The 22,192-nt window shown below is 40.3% G+C and overlaps 1 protein-coding gene across 41 annotated transcripts in view; it reads left to right on the top strand.

Annotated features, from left to right (window-relative positions):
• The window catches only part of ZNF438 (zinc finger protein 438), a 223,164-nt gene that overhangs the window by 181,023 nt on the left and 19,949 nt on the right, over positions 1-22,192 (top strand). For 30 of the 41 annotated variants that reach the window (XM_064285044.1, XM_064285042.1, XM_064285036.1 and 27 more), the window contains one exon: positions 3,509-3,576. The exons of 9 other annotated variants lie outside the window; for them this stretch is intronic. Coding sequence is in view for 28 of the 32 variants with exons in the window: in XM_064285036.1 (XP_064141106.1) it covers positions 3,509-3,576 (68 nt within the window). In the remaining 4 variants the exon portion in view is untranslated. Of the gene's footprint in view, positions 1-3,508; positions 3,577-8,283; positions 8,544-22,192 lie in introns of all 41 variants that reach the window. 2 more of the 41 variants (XM_064285043.1, XM_064285045.1) reach the window with 1 other exon arrangement.

Here is a 22,192-nt window from a genome sequence, read left to right as displayed (position 1 = left end):
TCAGACAGGAGATGCCAACTTAGTCTCAAGTGTCCACCTGATGCAAGTAGCTTACTCCTCATCAGCATCTCTCTCCAACCCATTGTCCAGTCAAATCCATGTCTGCTGAGTTGGCCTCAGAAATGGTTTCTGTCGTGGGCCAACAGAAGGTTTGGGGACCATGACCGCCGGGATTCTTGTAGTCTTAGTCAGACCATTAAGTCTGGTTTTTTATGAGAATTTGGGGTCTGCATCCCACTGTTCTGCTCCCTCAGGGGTTCTCTGTTGTGCTCCCTGTCAGGGCAGTCATCGGTTGTGGCCGGGCACCATCTAGTTCTTCTGGTCTCAGGATAATGTAGTCTCTAGTTCATGTAGCCCTTTCTGTCTCTTGGGCTGATAATTACCTCGTGACCTTGGTGTTCTTCATTCTCCTTTGATCCAGGTGGGTTGAGACCAATTGATGCATCTTAGATGGCCGCTTGTTAGCGTTTAAGACCCTAGATGCCACACTTCAAAGTGGGATGCAGAATGTTTTCTTAATAGAATTTATTTTGCCAATTGACTTAGCTGTCCCCCAAAGCCATAGTCCCCAAACCCGTGCCCTTGCTCCGCTGACCTTCGAGGTATTCAGTTTATTTAGGAAACTTTTTTGCTTTTGGTCCAGTCCTGTTGTGCTGACCTCGCCTGTATTGAGTGTTGTCCTTCCCTTCACCTAAAGTAGTTCTTATCTACTATCTAATCAGTAAATAACCCTCTCCCACCCTCCCTCCCCCTCTGGTAACCACAAAAGAATGTGTTCTCAGTTTAAACTATTTCTCAAAAAAGTCATGTCTTTTAATTTTGTTAAATTTTCTTTGTGTGTTCCTTGGCTTAGTCTGCGTTTTGCCTGTTCTCCTTCCTGATCTCTCAAAAAGCTCTGTGTATTAATCTTTTGGGAATTCTACCTCAGTAATTCCAAGACCTTTTCTTCCTCCTGGAGGTTTCTTAGTTCCTTGTTTTGTTCACTTGCTGAAGCCATCATGGTCTGCCTCTTTATGTGATTTGATACTGACTGTTGTCTCTCACCCATCAATAAGTATTTTATGTTTGCTTACTGTGTCATAGCATCTTGTTCTGATATGCCCAAATAGCCTGGTCATGTGAGCTACTTTGATTATTGGTATTTTTGAAGCTCTCACATCCTGTCACTAGGTGGTTAGAGCTGTTAGAAGATATGTGAACCCAGTAGTCCGTTTACTTTTTTTGTGTGGATTCAGCTCAGATGTCTAGGTTGTCAGTCACTGAGCGTGTGGTGCAGCCTCTCACCTACAGTCCTAGACAGGCAGGGCTACGTAGGGGTGATTGAAGTAGGCACAGGTGTCTGGCTACAGTAGGGGATTATGTGCTGAGCAAGGCAAGGGGCTAATGGCTCCCCCTGAGTGCCTGAGTGGAAGGTGTGTCCCTGTTCCCTAGAGTGTGTAGGTGAATGGGTTTTGCAGCCGAATTTTGGGCACCCAGTGCTGTTGGCTGTAAGGACTGGGAAGCACCACTTATTCTTGAAGCCCTGTCATGGGTGGCTAGGCGGAATGGGTAGAGCCACCAGTCCTCAGGCCCCTGATGTCGGTAGGTGAGGATCCTGCTTAATGGGCAGGGCGTTATCAAATGTCATGAATCTGCCACTCCCCTTTAGCTGTTACAGCTGAAAATAGGCTTCAGGTATATACCCTGTTGTACTATGCTAATGAGGGCATACACTGTTGAAATTGGCCCACACACGGGTCTAGGCAGGGGTAAAAGGCATTCAAAGTTCGTGGACCCCTTATGCCTGTGCCTAGGCAAAGGATCTGTGACTGCCCTGAGTTTCCAGTTTCAGGGAGCTGGCAGATTATTTTTTCCTGTTTGTTAATTTGTTCCCTCTCCAAAGCCTAGAGAATGGCTTGGGACATGCTATGGGTCCCACTTCTGGCCCAGGGGGTACAGCAATCGCTGAAGCCAGCCAGGACTGGAGCAGAGTGGGGAGGGGGCAAGTGAATGGGAGAGAGGTACTCCCCAGAGGAGGGAAGGGTTTTTTTTTAATCCTGCGCAGTAGGTTATACACTTGCACTTAACTTGAGTCACCATCATTTCTCCCTGCTTCTGGAGACTTGTGCAGACTCTCTGCCACTCGGTTTCTCCTGATGCGGAAAACGCATCCCAAGCGCTACTGCTTGCCTCAGCCTGTGCGCACCAGCCAGTCCAGCCTGCAGGGTGCCAGTCAGGTTAGGTCTGGCAAATCCTCACTCCTTCTGAGCTATCTCTTCCTCCCCTTGCCTCTCAGTCCAACTCCTCACCTTTGTCTTTGATGTTCAGGGCTCCTGTCATATATAATTGATTTACTTGTTTTTTCGGGTAGGGTCGCTATGAGTCGGAATTGACTCAATGGCAGTGGGTTGTTATAAGAGAGACCATAGGAAGTGGCTAACTACTCTACCATCCTGTCCTCTGCTCCCCCCACCCCAATTCTGTTAAATTTTCTTGTTTAAAAAATATTTAAGATTTTAAATGGAAAAATTCGTCTGTCTTTGCCTTAATGGTCTGTAGTGTCATGCTTATTAGAAAGACTTATGTGTTTGAAAGCTTATAAAAACACTTATTTCTTCAGTGATTTTTTTGTCTTATTTTTATATTCAGCTATTTTATTAATATATAGCCTCATACTATAGGCAATTTGGAAAATAGTTAAAATTGGGAGAAAAGAAAACCCCTCTAATTACATCAGCACTTAGCTGTTAACCAAAAGGTCAGTGGTTCAAACCCACCAACTGCTCCACAGGAAATAGACCTCGCAATCTGCTCCCATTAAGGATGACAGCCTAGGAAACCCAATGGGGCAGTTCTCCTCTATCATATAGGATCACTATGAGTTGGAATCAACTCGACGGCACACAACAACAACAAAGTCCATCAACAAACATAATGCTAGTATACATGTTGACATATTTCCAGCCATGTTTTTTCCTATGCCTTTATTTTTATGTAGTTGTAATCCTAGCATGTATGCCATTTAGATTGTTCATCCAATGCATTGTATTATAACATTTTCATATGGCTATATAATCTTCATAATTCTATTTTAATGACCATGAACTGAATATATTACCTTTATCTATATTGTTAAACATTTCAGTTATTTCTTCTTAAACAGAGTATACCAAACAAAATTATCAGGCAGGGCATTTTTAGGGAAACCACTTTGCCTACTTGCATATTTTCCACGTTTATGAAGGCAGAGATGCAGATAAGGCCTCCTGTCAAGTGTCACCATATCGCCCTCCCAGGCTATTTCAGTACATTAGGTAAAATCCTGCATCTAAAAAGTGAGAAGAAAAACAGAAGTTTTGTAATTGCTCAGTCCACTTTTTATTATCCATATAGTTATAAATAGAAAGACTTTAAAATTAGGCCCACAAACAGCTTAAAATTTTATATTTATAGTAAAGAAATTCTAAATATTCATTAACATGACATCTCAATTATTTTCTAACTATTATTTGTGCTTGATTATTTTTAGGAAAGTTACTATTCAAGTCAAATACATCATAATGCAGAATTCTTTATCAGTCCCACCAAAAGATCAAGGTAAGATAAGCCATGCTGAGTAATAATAGTAATACGTATGTTATAAACAGTTTTAATTGATACACTTAGTATCACTATCCACTAACCATGGAAACCCTGGTGACGTAGTGGATAACTGCTATGGCTGCTAACCAAAAGGTCAGCAGTGAATCCACCAGGCGCTCCTTGGAAACCCTGTGGTGGCAGTTCTGCTCTGTCCTATAGGGTCGCTATGAGTCAGAGTTGACTCGATGGCAATGGGTTTTATTTTCGTTTATCCACTGACCATAAGGTGACTTATTCCTTGTACTTAAAGGCAAAAATTTCAGTTATATATTAAAGTTGATTTCCTTCTCAGCATGAGGTAAGTGTGTATGGCTGCAAGGACACATCTCCTGTACTAGGCTGAGAGCTTCTTGCAAGTAGGACCGTCTCACTCAATGCAACATCCTCAGCCCATCCCATTAGCTGACAGCTAGCTGGCGCTTAAATAGATGCCAAGTGGAAGTATAGATTACTGACCTTTACTGAGACAGAATGAGGGTGTTTAGTGAGAGAAAACTGTATGCACGTAAATATGTATGTACACCCACTCCTCATTTGTCAACATGGTTACGTCCCAAAGACCAGGCCGTTATGCGAGAATCAGCATTATGCAAAAATGGAGAATTTTTTTTTCTGTTTTCAGACCATCCATTTGTCCAATTTTTTAATTTAGAAAATATGATCATAGAAATAATAACTGCTACGATTTACTCATGTGCTAATCACTGTGATGATTAGCACATGAGTACAGATTATTCTTCTTCTGCGGAGGAGGCTTGGAGGAGACAAAGCTGGATAAAGCCAGGCTGTGTGACTGGAGGGCCCATGGCTTAACCACACTGCACCTTTCTCCTGTGCTGGGTCAGAGCTTCCCTCACAGAGCCGCCTCCAGGGCTCCACTCCCACCCCTGCAAGCCCTGCCTTGTTCTCTGGGCCTGGCAAGTCACTGAGGCTCGGGGCTTCCTGTGGGGGAGGATGCTGGGAACCTGACTATGTACCCGGCACAGCCGGAGACCTCAGGCCCAGTTTGGCTATTTGGGATGTCATTAAACTCTTCATGCATTTCTTCCAAACACCTTCTCGGATGCCTCATACTTTCCTCCCCGCCCCACAGCAATTTTGAGCTGCGGGGCTTCAGGCCTCATAGGAGCTGGGAACCCAGAACAGGCACTTGCTGGCACCATGGAGGAAGCCGGCCCCACACGGCAGCTGGGCCTGGTGCCCCTCCCAGCTTCCCAGAGGCCACCCAGAAACCCTCCTCGAGGGAGGGAACGCTCCACAGCCATTGCTGTTATGCCCGCCACCTTGTTAATGCACGTAATAGTGAGACAGTAGATATTTTACTATTGTCGTAATACAAAATGTCAGGTAATGAGATAGTCAACAAGTGAGGAATAGGTGTGTGTGTTTTTGTATATATAGTGATATTCATATGTACACACATACATGTAGCGAGAGAAGATACTTGCGCTTATACATTTCTTTGACCTGTTTCTTCCCATACCCGTTTAAGAAGAAACAAACAAGAAAAACCATTTCCCCTCCATGTGAATTTTTAAAAAGAAAATCATAATTTGTTAACAGGAGCTTCCTGGAGCTTTCAGAAAAGCAGTCTACAGGTAGAGGTAGAGACCCTTTTGAATAAAGAATAATTAAATTATCCAGGTACAGGCACACTATAACCCTTAGGAGAAATTCGACCCTTTCCCCTGTATCCACTTATTCTCTTCCACAAGGAAGTGAAGTTTTGGTATGTGTGTAAGAAAAATGATGTCTTTAATGGCACAAAATCATGTCTTGGTGGAGAATGTAGCTTTTAGAAAAAGAAGGGAATTTTCTTCCTTAGCTGGAGCTAACACTCCCTTTGATCTCCCTGCCATTGAGAAAGATCGTGTGCTTAATCGTTAAGAGCACGGGATTGGAGTTTGAAACTCAGTTCTACCGCTCAATTAAGTATATTACTTGACCTCTCAAAGTCTCAGCTTCCTTATCTATAAAATGAAGGTATTAAGTCCTAACCTATAGGATGTTGAAGAGATTAAAGGAGATAATATATATATAAACCACCCAGCATATTAGTGATTGCTTAGTAAGCATTACAAGATGATAGGTGACTGTTGTTCTTAGTGGTTGTTATTAATACCTGGACTCTATCTTTGGAGGCTGGTGTGGTGAGATAGGTGTGGGCTTCCTCTTGCTTGGGATGGCTCCTGGCCTTAGAAGGCTAAGCATGATCCAAGGGGGGCACATGGGAAGGGAAGTAAGCAAGGATCAGACCCGTTGGCTTGGCTCATATCCAGACATTGGGTCAAAAGACAGTAAAAGTCCTTGAGACTCACCCAAGATTTAGCCCTGCACACGAGGGCAAGAAAGAAGGGAATCGAAGGAAGGGGGACAGGCTTTAACTAGAAATATAGAGCATGCATTCTCCTTTGGAAGAGGGAACTGACCAGAATTTGGAAATGCAGTGTCCCAGCTATTGTCACTGTGTCTGCTTAGAAGAAAGAGTAATGGATCTAATGTCAGGAGACCTGTTTCCTTTTCCAGATCTGCCTCCAAGCAGCTGTGGACCTCAGACAAGTTATTTTACCCCTAAGCCTTAGTTTCCCTGTTAGTAAAGCAAGGATTACTAGGTGATCTTTTCCAGCTCTGAAAGGTTGTAAGTTTGTGTGAGTAATGAAGCAGAGAACTGCATGGCGTCTGGCTGATACAGGGAAGTAAAGCATGTCACCATTAACACCCTTTCCTACTTGGTTTTGTTTTATGTTTGTGTCTACCTCTTTGGGCTGTTACATAGTTACCTTCATTGACGTAGCCAGAAAATAAGGCCCCTTCAGCCTAGCTAGAGTTTCCGTACCCTAGTAACTTCCTCATTATTCTTTACCGGGCTAAGCGTGCTTAAGCCCCAAACCTGGAATTTGACAGAGGAAGAGGTATAATAGCTGTAAGAGCTCAATTAATCAAGTGCCTCCAGTATGACAATCACTATACCCACAACTTTACGTCCATTATTTAATCAGCTCAATAAGTTAGATATACTCTACCTTTAAAACTTCAGGAGGATTAAGTACTATTGCCAAGATCACTAACCAAAGTGACTGAGCCAGGATTTGAACCCAGATCTGTCAAAATCCAAAGCTCACAATGTGGCCCAGTGTCACGCTGTGACTTTATAAAGAGTATTTCTAATCATTTTAACCTTTTTTTAGATTATCCCCCTTTTCTTCTCTGATCAAACATATTATGTTTCAATACATATATGAATACTTAAAGCCTTTTTTCATTTTAAACCAAAAAAGGCAGGAATTAGAACTTGTATCATGGGAAATTAGTATTAGTATAGTACACGTGAGGTCTCAGAATTGCTCAGTTATTCATTTGTTTACTCATTTATTCATTTAAATGCTTTCTGTGTGTCCTGGATCACTGCTAATATTTCAGCAAAGAAAAATAGCAGATTCATTAATTATAATTCTGTCTATATTGCTGTCATCAAATATAATCATTTATGTGATACAAGTTTGCTGGGCACATATTATTTATTAATTAATTAAATGCTGATTGATTTAACAAGCCATTGATGGCTACTTATAAATTATGGTACTTTTGAATTTCAGGCAGGTAAACACATACATATGATATACACTTATACACGAAGTCCAGGTGGGACATCACCAGCAGAGCCGTGGGGCTTAAGGAAAATCCTTGGTACAGCTTATGGTCCCCTAACAAAACATCATATATTAGAGCCAGGTTTAATGATCACCAGGGTAGTGCTTACCAAGAACTCTGTCAGATGCTATGAGGGATACAAAGATAAATAACACAGAGCCTTCGCTCTTTAAGAAACCCCAAATCCTATTAAAACAGCAGACCTGTGTCATTAGCTGGAATGAAGTATGATGAACGGTACACTAGAAGTGAGTATGATGTACTCTGAACCTAGATGAAGGGACAGTTAGTTAAGCCAGAGGTTTGGGCTGGTGAGGAAACCCAACAGAGAGGACACAGCATTTGCTCAGGACGTTAAAGGTTGGGTAGAAGTTAAACAGGTAGATTTTAGGGGCAAGGTGATACGGGTTTAAAGTTAGGGAGGACTAACCGCACTGGAGCCCTGGTGGCGTAGTGGTTAAAAACTGCTAACCAAAAGGTCAGTAGTCCAAGTCCGCCAGCTGCTCCTTGGAAACCCTATGGAGCAGTTCTACTCTGTCCTTCAGGGTCACTATGAGTCAGAACTGACTCGAAGGCACCCAGCAACAACCACACGGCATTACAGACAGAGGAAACTAATGAGAAATTCTAGTATCTGCTAATGTTTAAATGCTTTCTAATCTAGGATAAAAAGATTTAATATTGTAATGCCACTCTAATGACGATTTATAGACTATGTTAAAAGCTTTCCATTATAGTTTAGTGTCTTCATTATTCCTATTTGTATAAGAATATTATTTATAGAATTGCCAGAAGCTTGTTAGACTTATATTGTTACAATTTTCTGTCTCTTGCATTCAGGGTTTGTGCATAAGTTTTACAGTTTTCCCAGAAATTTCTTTTTTTCTTTGATATTTTCAAATTCATAAACTAAAGAAATGTATCTTATGTTGGGAAAGACCAAATTGAAGCAAGTGATGAGCCATAAAAACAGAATAATAAGGCCAACTACCGATATAATTTCCTTTTTAGGTTTGTTGAAAGAGAGACAAAGGCTACCACAGTGATCAAAAATGCAAGTGAATTTATTTACTTGCTGTACAAGGGAACTCACATACATGAGCAACTTCACCACATCTTCTCTGACTGGGATAAGTTCTGTTTTTTTTAATGCTAAAAAGGAGAAGTTCACTGTGATTATGCCAATTAAGGATTGAAGTTTGCACCCTGGATAAAAAAAAAACCCTGGATAGGGCAGGACAAATGATGAAGTCTCTACACAGTCGGTTAAAGTAAGTCCCGTTGTGCACTGGTCAGGAAAGAGTCTTCATTTAAATCCCGAGAGATTCGGTCTTACTGGGATCACTCGAAATTCTCAAATCATTTGTCAGCTTCAGCATTCAGTTTTGCCATTTCTGCAGGAAGTTCTTCTTTTATAGGTCTTCTAACATTTTTCTCAACTCTGTCATAACATTTGTATTATTTGAACATAGTTTTCCAATTGGGAGTACTCTTTTTGTTTAATGAGAGTAATAAGAAGTGGGGGTGGACGGTAGGTTCTATAAGACACAGTGGGTCCTAATGGCCCCTTTGGAACCTTTGAGGAGCCCTGGTGGTGCAGTTGTTTAGAGCTCGGCTGCTAACCAAATGGTTGGCAATTTGAATCCACCAGCCACTCCTTGGAAACCTGTGGGGCAGTCTACTGTGTCCTATAGGGTCCTGTGAATCAGAGTGGACTGGATGGCAACAGGTCTGGGTTTTTGGGGGAACTTTTGCCGTTAGCTAAATACGCAGGGTATAGTTTTCAAAACCCGTGCATTATTTAAGTGGGAAGCCACTACTATTTATTGTGTGAATTCATATTTGAACCTTCAAAACAAACAAAAAGCCCTTCATTTTCTGTTTCAATAAAATACTTTTCAAATTAATTATGGTGTGAAAATCAAGCCCTCTGCCGTCGAGTCCATTCTGACTCATAGCAACTCTGTAGGACAGAGTAAACCTGCCCCATAAGGTTTCCAAGGGTGTAAATCTTTACAAAAGCAGACTGCTACAGACTGTCACATCTTTCTCCCACAATTACGGTACATCCTAAAAAATACATTCTGTGTATTACAAACATGGAAATATATACAAATGCCTCACCGACATAAATGTGTAGGTATTAGTAAATATAACAGTTTAGAATTCAAAGTAAGGAAAACTTGGGTAGCTAGTAACTATTCATATCTTTTTAACAGTTTAGAAAAAAGATTTTACTTATTTTGGACTCTTACCGTCAGTTAGATCTTTTATAAAGGTCTTAGGAATTTTCTATTTTTGGAAGGGTTTTAAGCACACTGGTATGTAGTAGATTCTCAAATATATATTAAATTATGTTGAAATGCTTTAAGCTCTCAAACTCTTTTTAAAAAATAGTATTACTTAGATAAAAGGAGCGCCTGGTTTCTATCTGAAAGGTTGGTGGTTCAAACCCACCAGTGGGAGAAAGATGTGGCAGTCTGTGTCCGGAAAGATTATAGTCTTGGAAACCCTATGGGGCAGTTCTACCCTGTCCTGTGGGGTCACTTTGAGTCAGAATCAACTCGATGGCAATGGGATTTTGTTTTTAATTACTTAAATGCTGTGAAAACATTTTAATCTTTTTTTTTTTAATGAAGCACCAAGCTGGAGTTCTTAGGAGTTCAAAAGCTAATGTTCATTTAACAAATATAATATTTACTGAACAATCCCTTTGGAGAGACAATGAGCAAGAGGTAAAGGGGGAAATAGCAAAAACAAACTAAGCTCTGCTCTCTTACAGCTGAGTTTTAATTAACAACGTTGGGCTCCCACTCAGTCAGGAGTATGCTTTCATGAAGACTGAACCTACGAGTGGTTTACCATCTTGTTATTCAACTCCAGTTTTGCTCTTTTGAACATGGTATTAAATCTGTTTCTTATATTCCTGTTTTTTCTTCTCCTCCTCCTCCTCCTTCTCCTCTCTCCCTCCTGTCCCACTTCGTCCTGTCTCCTCTCGGTCCAGTGGAAGAACACTGAGCTGAGAGCCCCAACGCTGATCTCTGGTCCCGCTTCTGCCCTTTTTAAAAAGCCTCTGTGACCTTAGCTAAGTCTGTAAGCCTCAGTCTCTTCACCTTTACTATGGGGATTATAATTCTTGCCCTGTAAAAGTCAAATGAGGTAAGGTATATGAATGCATCTTGGACTCTAAATCTCTGGATAATTTACAGAATACAAGTTATCCTGGATAACATTTAACTTAAATATAATGACTGTGCAAAGTTGATATAAACTTCATGTTAATAAAATAATAAATACATTAATAATATATTGATATAATAATGTTATTTGAAAATGACCACAATTTCTTAGCTCAGTAAAGCTACAGAGACAACCAGTATTGTAAGTTCTTTGACTCTTTGGCCCTAACATTTAATGTAAGATTCCAGGGAGAACCATTGTAATTTGATGCTTTGTGTTTAGCGGCTAACATTGTTTTGTGACCTCATTATTGGAGAGAAAAATCATTCCTTATGTGCATTATGTTTCCAAATATATGAAATTCATGTGGAAACATTTTGATCTTAACTAATGGTGTAATGCTGCTCTTGAATTTTTGGTACCATTTTATGCTGCAGACCAAGTACAAATTGACATTTTCAAGCTGGTTTTGGTTAACTTCTTAATGTTGGAAATTGGGACTTGAGGGTGTAAAAACTTCTGCAGAATACCACTGTGAACTATTAGTATTTTATGCTGTTGACAGAAGTACAAATGGAAACACACGTATACCTATAGAAAGTTCCTTGTAGAACAACATGGCAGTCACTTGGGTGGCCTAAAATTTATCCAGTAGCCTTTATGCTGGAAGTTATTTTCTTATTTTAGGGTAAAATGCTGGAGTTTGAAATATTCATATTGGTTATTTCAGATTATGAGTATTTTTGTTTTTTGAAATAGCCATAATTCCATTACTTAAAAAGCAGGCTGCTAATCAGATAATTTACTTGGGCATATATCAATTTTTTTATATATCAATGTCAGTGTGGCTATTTGGCAGCAGAGTCTCTCAGAAACTCCGATTAACCATGTAAATATATTGCATAGCATCATGTCTCACTGTGTCAGAACCCCTGCTGCCTTTGTATCATTAACATAAATGCAGGTGCAAATGGCATTTATGTACTTTGATAGAGAGCAGTTGGAGACGTTTCACTGAGGGACGCAACACTTTCAGATTGTGTACATCTGTTCAAATAATGTATCCAACCCCAGTGACATGAACGCAAGGATGCAAACATCTGCCCCTGAGACCATTTGCCATATAGCAGATGCTTACATCTTCATTTATACAGATGGTTGGTGTGAGGAGTTGAGCAGGGATAAAAGCAAAGAAATTTGACAAGGATATTTAGGATATTATGCAAGCCAGAAATATAAGCTAAGACATTTTTTGTTTATAGAACTCTAATACTAATAGGAATGGAATTTCACAATCTAGTAATATTTTTAATAGAGTAACATGTTGTTTTTCTCTTTAAATGAATTAGCATCAAAATCAAAAAAGGTTTACAGAAATTCTGGCATCCAACTTATACTGGAAAGAGCAACTTAGAATGACTTTGGTTTTGATGCATTTTGTTAAAAAAAACAGTGCTCTGTGTTTTAAAAAGATTGTATACTACCAAGAGAATCTTGTGATGATTTTTTTTTTAATTGGGGGAGAATATAAATGGTGTTAGTTTGAATATAATTTATGAGATATTCTGTGAATATAAATTCAGTTTAGGTAAAAAAAACTTATAAAGCATTACATATGTATAGGATTTTTATCAAGCATTTTATTATTTAACTTGTATTCTAATATGGTCTACTGTGATATTTTAATGATAATTGATATTTTTGTTAGGATGAGTTATCTTTTAACACTTTATTTTCAAAACTCAGGCCTAGTTTTCTGCCATATTATATTCTCAAGGAAACAATGATAAAGGAAACAAAAACTTACCAACAAAAAAATACAACATTACCAGATTTCATTTTCTCATTCATACACACACACAAAAAAATTACAGAACCTCAAAAAAAAAAAAAGGACATAGACTTCATCTAGTTAAATGATTCTCAGAATTTTGGTTTTAAGACACCTTTGTAGTTGTTGTTAGGTGCTGTCAAGTCAGTTGCGACTTATAGCGCTCTTATGCACAATGGAACGAAATACTGCCAGTCCTGCAGCACCCTCAAAATCCTTGCTGTTTGAGCCCATTGTTGCAGCCACTGTGTCACACCATCTCATTGAGGTCTTCCTCTTTTTCACTGACCCTCTTTACCAAGCATGATGTCCTTTTCCAGGGAATGGTCCCTCCTGATAACATCTCTAAAGTACGAAGTCTTTCAGTCCTCGCTCCTAAGGAGCATTCTGGCTCTCCTTCTTCCAAGACTGATGTAATCGTTCTTCTGACAGCCCATGGCATAGTCAGTATTCTTCACCAGCCCTGTAATTCAAAGGCATCACTTCTTCAGACCTACTTATTCATTGTCCAGCTTTTGCATGCATATGAGGCAATTGAAAATACTGTGGCTTGGGTCAGGGGCTCCTTAGTCCTAAAAGTGACATCTTTGCTTTTTAACACTTGATAGCGATCTTTTGCAACAGATTTGCCCAATGCAATACGTCGTTTGATTTCTTAACTGCTGCTCCATGGGCATTGATTGTAGATCCAAGTAAAATGAAATCTTTGACACTTCAATATTTTCTCTGTTTACCATGATGTTGCTTATTGGTCCAGTTGTGAGGATTTTTGTTTTCTTTATATTGGGGTATAATCCACACTGAAGGCTGTAATCTTTGATCGTCGTCAGTAACTCTTAAAAATTCTTGAGGACTTGAAAGAGTATTTGTTTACACGGATTATACTTATCAATATTCACCATACTAGGGATTATAAACTGAAAAAAAAATTCTATTTATGAATTCATTTTAAAATAACAGTAAAAAGCTTATTATATGTTAACATAAGTAACATCTCTATGAAAAATAACTATATTTTCCAAAACACAAAGCAATTATTGAGAGAAGTAGCATCGTTTTATGTTTTGTTTAATCTCTTTCGTCTGGACTCTTCGAAGACAGATATGGTCTCATATCTGGTCCTTCATTTCAATCTGTTATGATATGTTGTTTATGTTGAAGTATTGGAAAAAAATTCAACTTTACACAATTGTGGAGTTGGAAATGGGGGAGTATTTTCATAGTCTCTTCACATAATGGTGGTTATTATTCTTTGATACTACACCAGAACTTGTCAGGTGGTAACTTCTTAAAGTTTACTTGTCATATGGAGTTTGAAACCATGTCCGTTTCATTTTGGTCTGTCTTGTACTTGAATAAATCCTTTAACATACTTCAACGTATGTCTGCCAGATGTTCTTTCATGTAAAAATGGCATTCCATGAAAAAAAGCAGCCACTTCAGCTCACAACTCAAACAATCGCACAAGTACATTTCTTCAAGGCAACTGTCAGACTTGGGGATGCAGAAGTACTTGACGAGTACATTGCATTTCATTACACAGAATATTAAAAAAGCGTGTACTCGAGGATCAAAATTTAATAAAATTAAATTTTTGCATGCCTTTTTGTTGTTTTACTGTGAGAATGTTACAGTGAAGAATACAATTACTTGTATAGTTTGCTGCCCCTGCCTTGATTCAGGCAAAGGTGCTAGAGCAGTTTTACTCACTGTCCTTTTGCCTCATCAGTGCAACCTGTGCAAACATCAACACGGTGAAATCAGGCAAATGGCATCTTAATGTTATTAGGAAAACATGCTGCGGACCTTGCCCCAGGGTTCTGCAGACCACGCTTCGGAAATACTGATCTAGTCTAATCCTGTCCTCCCAGTGAGGAAACTAAAGCCAATAAGGACTATCATCTTCCTGAGACTCATTCCAGTAGTAAATGGAAGAACCAAAGCCTGTGTTATATGTGATCAATTTGTCTTCTTTTGCCTGAGGACACTTCCTCTACTCAAAAAGAAGTTCCCTAGATCCAAACTGTGTTCCAACAGCACTGATGTTTTATCGAGTTTACAAAAGGGGCAGGACTTGCTCCCTGAGGAACTTAGAAATTCTGTTACACTTTCATTTTCAGACTCTGATTCAGTCCTAAGGCTGTTCACTGACCTCGGTTTTAGAAGCAGGCGGTATGGGATTAGGAAATATACAGGAAATTTATATTTTAAAAATTACGAAAGATCTTATTAATGCTTTTTTCCCGTTATTTTTGCTCATTACTAAAAAAGAATACTAAGTGCTTAAAAACATCGTTAAATTTATTGTGTAATAGTTTGCTTTTAAAAAGCTACATTCTGGTGAAAACCTGATTTGTTAAGCAGATGTACTGTAAAAGAAGGCAGCCTGTGTAAGAAGCTTAGCTTTTAAGTGGCATCCTGCAACTGGCAGCTGCTGAGCCAAAACAAACAAACCGCTTGTCATCGAGTTGATTCCAATTTGTGGGGACCCCATCTGTATAGACTAGAACTGTGCGTCATGGGGTTTCCAGTGGCTGATTTTTCAGACGAAGATCACCAGACCTTTCTTCCAAGGTACTCACCTCTGAGTTTTTTAACTGACAACCTTTCAGTTAGTAGCCAAGCACTTAACCCTTTGTACCACCCAGGGACTCCAGCAGTCTGTTGTAGTGTGCCATCAAGTCGTTTCTGACTCATAGCGACCCTATAGGACACAGTAGAACTGCCCCATAGGGTTTCCTAGGCTGTAATCTTTACAGGAGCAGATCGCCAGGCCTTTTCTCCCATGTACTTGCTGCTGGGTTCAAATCACTGACCTTTCAGTTAGCAGCCAAGCGCTTAACCATTGCGCCACCAGAGCTTCTTTAGCTTAAGACTAAAACCCTTAAAATCTGTAACACTGACCAGGTGTTGCATTTCTCCAGCACGAGGCAGCCAGGCAGTGGGAGTGAAGAGCACAGGGCAGAGGCTGGGGCCAATCGGAGCAGGTGCTGTAGGAAGACAGCAGTTGGCTGAACCAGCGATATGCTGGGAGTGTCCTTGAAAGTCACCAGCCATGAAGTCAGCCCTGGATCCAGGAGAACATACATACGCATACACACAAACATGCAGACGTACCTAGCTTGGAGGAAAAGAAAACGCCAGTGGACTACACAGTCGCTCCATCTCTTCAGGGAAAATGGAGAGTTAACTCTTAAATGTTCCTAACCTGTAGATAAGAGTAAATATTCCCTTCTCCCTGGTTTATAGTTGTCATGTAGAGGGCAATAAAGATATTGATGGAGGAGTAGCCCGGCAGAATTCAAAGGAAAAGTAATCCCAAGTGGTCCCCACAGATTTCAAACTGATAACTCTGCTCTTTGTACTTGCTTAGATCAGACTTGCGTTACATTGGCCCTGCGTTAGAATCTGTACATGTTAGTTAACTCATACACAGCAAGTGTGGTCGCTTCCACCACGGTTACTACCACAAATCCAGAGACTTCAGTACCAGGGCTTAGTACTTCCTTTTCTGATCTCCACACTTTCTTCAAAGTGTCAGTGCTGTAGGTTGTCTGTATTAAGGGACAGGTGCGCCTTGATGAAAGAAGTAAGTAACAGTCAAGACCTACCAAGCAGAAGACTTAGGGAATGACTGTGCACATAACAAGGGAGTACTTTCCTTTAAAACATCTGCCGCTGGCCAACTTTTGCGTTTGTACTTACAAATCATGAGTCATTTGACCTAAAAGCTAAGGTATAGAAAAAACTTGCAGCAAAAAAAAAGTTATAAATCACTGAGTTGACAAACCATCAGCAGTCAAGACACAGCATCTATAAACCTATACTATGAAGGCATGGAACAGTCATTTCACTTCTTAAGACGCAGCTTGCACACTCCTTCTCAAAAACGCCCCTCCTATATAAAGTGAAACTGCTTTTGAAATTACAACATAAAAATAAGAATGTAGTTCTGGCCCCTTGCTTTCAACTGTTCTATTGCCGAAGCCTCTGATCTTTCACTGCATTAGTTTCATCATCATGGTGTTTTAACCAAAGGCAAGAACCTTCCAAGCTTCTGCATATTTCCCAGTATAATTGTTCCAGCTGACGGGTGGCACATTCTGCTGCTGAAACCTTCTCTCTCTCTTTATCCCTGTGAAGGAAAAGGGCTTCTTCATCACCTCTCATCTTGCTAGTCATCTCAGATACTTAACTTTTCCAACTGCTCTTTAAGTGTCGATTAAGAAAGAGGATGGGCCCATTTGAATTTGTTGTGGGAAAATAGACTTTCATGTTGCCCTCCATTTATTTCTTACCGTGCAACGTTGTGCAGCTCACTGAAGCTCTTCTGCAGGAGATGATTTGGTGCTCACCGGCCCTGCTGAGGAATGTCTGACTGGGCAAACGTCGGAAGCGCGTGGAGAGACAGCATCCACAGGTGCTCCTCGCTGGTGGCGGTAGTACATAAAGTGAAGCGGTTTGCCGCGTTTACTGTGGTGAAGTTCAGTTATCACCTCTGCCACCAGTTGCCGTCAGACCGATTCCGACTCATAGCATCCGCGTGTGTGTCAGAATAGAACCGTGCCCCAGAGGGTTTTCAATGGTGGAGTTTTCAGAAGTAGGTCAGTTATCAGGGTCTTCTAAATTTCAACTGTGCGACTTACCTGAATTCTGGCCTAGGGTAAAATCACCACAAGGTTGTAGTAAAGCAAAAGGGAAGATTTTATTCGGCATATGTCCCCAGAGGCGAAAGTGGGAAACGGACAAGCATGCTGCCAGAGCTACATGTGCCCCAAGGAATGTTACAGAATCATCAGGATATATAGACATTAAAAATGGGTAAAATCTTTACAAGCTTCACCTTTTCACAGATTGGCTAAAACCTGCTAAATCACTATGATTCTTCATTTCGAATTGTCTTTCTTAATAATCATTGGCACAAGTTTCAATAACAACAGTCTGGAGCATCTTCACTGGTTCAACAAATCTTACTATTTACTGAATGCTAATAGAAGAAGAGGAGCCCTGGTGGCACAGTGGTTAGGAGCTTGGCTGCTGACCAAAAGGTCGGCAGTTTGAATCCACCAGCAGCTCCTTAGAAACCCTACGGGGCAGTTCTGCTCTGTCCTATAAGATCGCTATGAATCGGAACTGACTTGATGGCAATGGGTTTGGGTTTGTTTTGGTTTTGGTTTTGGTAATAGAAAAAGATAAGAGTGGAAAATATGTGGGTCTTTTGTGCTCTATTTAAAGTTTGTTTATGGGAAAGATTTCCTAAAAGATGTCTTCAGAGATTGACCTGACCCATTGAACCCGTTGCCTTCGAGTCACTTCCTACTCTTAGCAACCCTACAGGACAGAGTAGAACCGCTCCATAGGGTTTCCAAGGAGCTGCTCGTGGATTCAAACTGCCAGCCCTTTGAATAGCAGCCAAATACTTAACCACTGTGCCACCAGGGCCCCAAGATTGTCCTAGCTATTGTTTTTATACCTCAGGGCCCAGTTGATGTGTCTTGTGAGTCCAGCTCCAGCGGGGTCACATTATGTATACTCAGGGACAAGGAATAATGGCTTTAATTTTAGCTCCAAAGTCAGTATCAGTAGTTCTAGTAATAGTAACAACAAGAACAATGGGAGGATGGGGTAAATAAAGCATTCCAGAAGTTATCATTTGTCTAACTTTGTGTCCTCTTTAGGTCATTAGCTCTTGGTTAAATTTGTGTGCTACTCACTGGTTCTTAGATTTGGGTAAAGATACCAGCTTGGCTGTTTTGTAATAATGAAATGACAAAAATCTTACGTGTGCTACAAATTATTTTTGCCAAAAAAGTAAACAAGTTAACTTTGGGTTTATAACTATTAAAAATATTTCATATGGTTTTTCAATCATTTTTCATTAGAAGCACTTGAAATTAAAAAAAAAAAAGTATCAGAGCAATACTAGTTGCCATTGAGTCAGTTCCAAGGCATTGCAACCCAATGTGTGTCAGTAGAACTGTGCTTTATGCAGTTTTCAGTGACTAATCTTTCTGAAGTAGATGGCCAGGCCTTCCAAGGCAACTCTGGGTGGACTCCTACCACCAACCTTTGTGAATGCGTTAACCATTTGCACCACTCAGGGACTTCTATCCCAGTAATAAGGACTAATAAAGTAGACTTAAGTAAAACAAACAGAAAACATTGAAATTGAGGATCATTAAAATGTATTTTAAATGAGAAACTTTTTTTTTTTTTTTTTAATATTCTTTTCATTTGAGACAATGGTTACATGGCCCCAAAAGAATAATTTCTTGAATTTAACAAACCATATTGTGTTGAAGGAAATTTTTTTCTTTTCTTGCTAATGATATTTCAGGTAATTAGTTCATAAATTCTTTCATAAAGAATGCCTGTTTCCTCTCACTTCACAATATACATTTTTTATTTATTCGATTTTATGTGCTCTAGTTTCCCCTTTGATGCTCAACTGCTCTTTCTAATTCCGTCTGTCTTAAACTTCTAATAATTTCCTCAGCAAAACACTGAACTCTCTAAGAAAAGTGCTTTCAAAATTCTGGCTGCCCAGTCCCTACCCACTGTGAAAGCCCACGTGTTTTCCCTCCTGAACTGAGAAATCAGATGGTTTTTGCTCCCTGGGTCCTCTGAAGACTTAGCCAGAGTCCTGATCTTGGTCAAGGCCCCATATGCGCTTATTCCTAGGAACAGGCCACCATCATCATGGCAGTTCAGTGCTCTACTAGGCTAATAGCTTTCTCCCCTGCCTTGGTGTGAGAACAACAACAATTAGCATCACTAGTTGGTACTGTAAAAACAAAACCGGGGAGGAGTGTCCCCATGAAAAAACTCTTTAAAATGCACATATGTTAACTGCGGCTCACCTGTAATTGTTAACCTGATTAGAACTTTGTCAATTGGGATACAAAACTTTGGAGTGTGGCCAGGAATAAAAGAGCTAGTGGGATAGATCAGATGTTAGGGAAGCTTCAGCTGCTAATATAGGAGTCTGAGGTGAGAGGCACAAAGGAAAAAAAAAATGCAGTTTTATTGGGAGCATTATTCACAAATAGCCGTTTTTTTCTCCTTTTCCTTCATTTACCTCCCAAAACAGAAATACCAACTTAAGGATTTAAAACTATTACCATATGATTAATATTCAATATATGTGTCTTTTTCCCCCCCCCCCACCAAAAATAAATGTCAGGAATCTCATACTTTTTTTGTCAAGAAAAGAGTGGGAAACTAATATCTAACTAGTATCGAACATGTGGTAGACTCTACCTTCGTGGGTATTTTTCTCACTTAATCCTCTTTGTAGCTAGATACTGTTATGACCATGTTATAGATGAGAACATTTAGGCTGAAGGAGGTTAAGTGACTTGCCCAAGCCACGAGTATGTGATAGAGACAGGAACTGAAACCAAATCTGCCTGAACCCTAAACACACATGATCTGTCTGTTAGAGGCGGTCACAGTGGCCATAACCGAGTACAACAGCTTGCAGTCACAGAGCCCGCGGAATCAGACGGACCGGCGCGGAGTTCCAGTGCTCTTCCTTTGTTGCTGTCGTCGTTGACGTTGTTAGTTGCTGTAGAGTCGGCTCCAACTCATGCAACCTTACGTATAATGGGATGAAACATTGCCCAGACCTCCTCATGATCATTACTGTGTTTGAGTCCATTGTTGCGGCTGTTGTGTCGTCTCTTTTTCCCTGATCCTCTACTTTACCTGTACATAGACCAAGAAGCAGTCATCCAGACAGAACAAGAGGGTACTGCATGGTTTAATTTCAGGAAAAGTGTGCATCAGGGTTGTATCTTTTTACCATACCTAGTCTGTATGCTGAGTGAATAATCTGTGAAGCTGGACTATATGAAGAAGAATGAGGCATCAGGATTGGCAAAGACCTATTAACAACCTGCATTATGCTGGTGACACAACCTTGCTTGCTGAAGTGAAGAGGACTTGAAGCACTTGCTGATGAAGATCAAAGACCACAGCCTTCAGTGTGGATTATACCTCAACATAAAGAAAAAAAAAAATCCTCACAACTAGACCAATAAGCAACATCATGATAAATGGAGAAAAGATAAAAGTCGTCAAGGATTTCATTTTACTTGGATCTATAATCAACGCTTATGGACGCAGCAGTCGAGAAATCAAAAAATGTATTGCATTGGGCAAATCTGCAAAAGATTGCTTTCAAGTGTTAAAAAGCAAAGATGTCACTTTGAGCACGAAGGTGTGCCTCACCTTAACCATGGTTTTTTTCAATCACCTCATATGCGAATAAGGAGGACCAAAGAAGAATTGATGACTTTGAATTATGGTGTTGGAGAAGAATATCAAATATACCATGGACTGCCAGAAGAATGAACAAATCAGTCTTGGAAGAAGTACAGCCAGAAAGCTCCTTGGAAGCAAGGATGGTGAGACTTCACCGCAAGTACTTTGGACATGTTGTCAGGAGGGACCAGTCCTGGGAGAAGGGCATCATGCTTGGTAAAGTAGAGGGTTAGCAAAAAAAAAAGGAAGATCCTCAACAAGATGGATTGACGCAGTGGCTGCAACAGTGGGCTCAAACATAACAAAACTGTGAGAGTGGCACAGGACGGGGCAGTGTTTCATCCTGTTGTACATAGGGTCTCTGTGAGTTGGAACTGACTCAACAGCACCTAACAACAACTGCTTTACCAACACTGATGCCCTTTTCTAGCAGTTGGTCTTCCCTGAAGACTTGTCCAAAGTAAGCAAACCAAAGCCTTTCTAGCCTCACTTTTAAGGAGCATTATGGTTGTATTTCTTCTAAGACTGATTTGTTCATTCTGGCAGTCCTCGGTGTATTCAATATTCTTCACCAGCATCACAATGCATCAGTTCTTCTGTCTTCCTTTCCCGTTGTTCAGTTTACTTAACAGCATTGAAATCTTTATCTGCAGAACAGAGATACTGGTAATTCCTAACTCAGGTTATTGTGGGGACTAAGTGAGATAAATGCATGTACAGTATTTTGTACAGGACCTGACACATAAAATACTACTTCTGATTGGAATGATGTTGAAGAAACAGTATGAGTGTTAGGAAATAAAGAAGCTCAGATGCTCAGAAATTGAGAAGTCCCTTTCCTGCTAAACTGTGTGATGAATTCCCTGTTTGGCAAGACAACTCTCAAAAAACAGCGCTGAGTGAGAGGTAGCGGGCCGTCCCTGGTGTTATTCAGGGAGTTCGGTCAGAGCATAGTTCAGCAGGGCCAGGCAGATGTGCCAAGGGGAGTGGACAGCTCTAGACTCAAGACACAAGATATCCAGTTGGGAAGATGCTCATTTCCTTTGTGTAGTCTCAAATTTCCTGAACTTTGGGTCAGAAATATAATGACTCTAGGAGGACTTAGGAGCTACAGATATGTGGGCTAGAAGTAGCATTTGGCATCTTGAGTCCTTAGAAACAAAAGAAAGCTTGTGCCCGTTGCCAGCACGTTTTACAGTGTGTGCGCTGCAGTCCACGCTCAATAAATTCTTGTTGACTCTGACTGTAGCCGCAGACCCTGGACAGTGCCTTGGGGAGAGGGGAGGCAATGGCTAAATGTGTTTATAGGTTTTTCAACAGAATTAAGTTGAGCTCCCTGGTGTTATGAGGCATTTCTTTTATCCCAGACTTCTCCAGGGTTTAACCATATTTGTTTTAGCCAGAGACCATCTTGGGAAACAGTTTGAAGGCCAACTGGAATTTATTATTTGAAAGCCAAGCAGGAGGGGGAAAGGGATACCAATAAATAAAATTGAAAATAGGGTTTTTCAGTTTAATGAAATTAAAACTTAAACAACACTTAAAAGTTTTGGCTCTTTAGTGGCTAAGACTTGGCAGCACTTCAGCTCTAAGTTGGGATCCAGGGAGCCTGTTTCGAGCAGGGGCAGTCCTGTCTCTGTCTGC

Source organism: Loxodonta africana, chromosome 4 (assembly GCF_030014295.1).
Source record: "Loxodonta africana isolate mLoxAfr1 chromosome 4, mLoxAfr1.hap2, whole genome shotgun sequence".
NCBI classification, from domain to species: Eukaryota; Metazoa; Chordata; class Mammalia; order Proboscidea; family Elephantidae; genus Loxodonta; species Loxodonta africana.
This window is presented reverse-complemented; position numbering and strand designations above follow the sequence as displayed.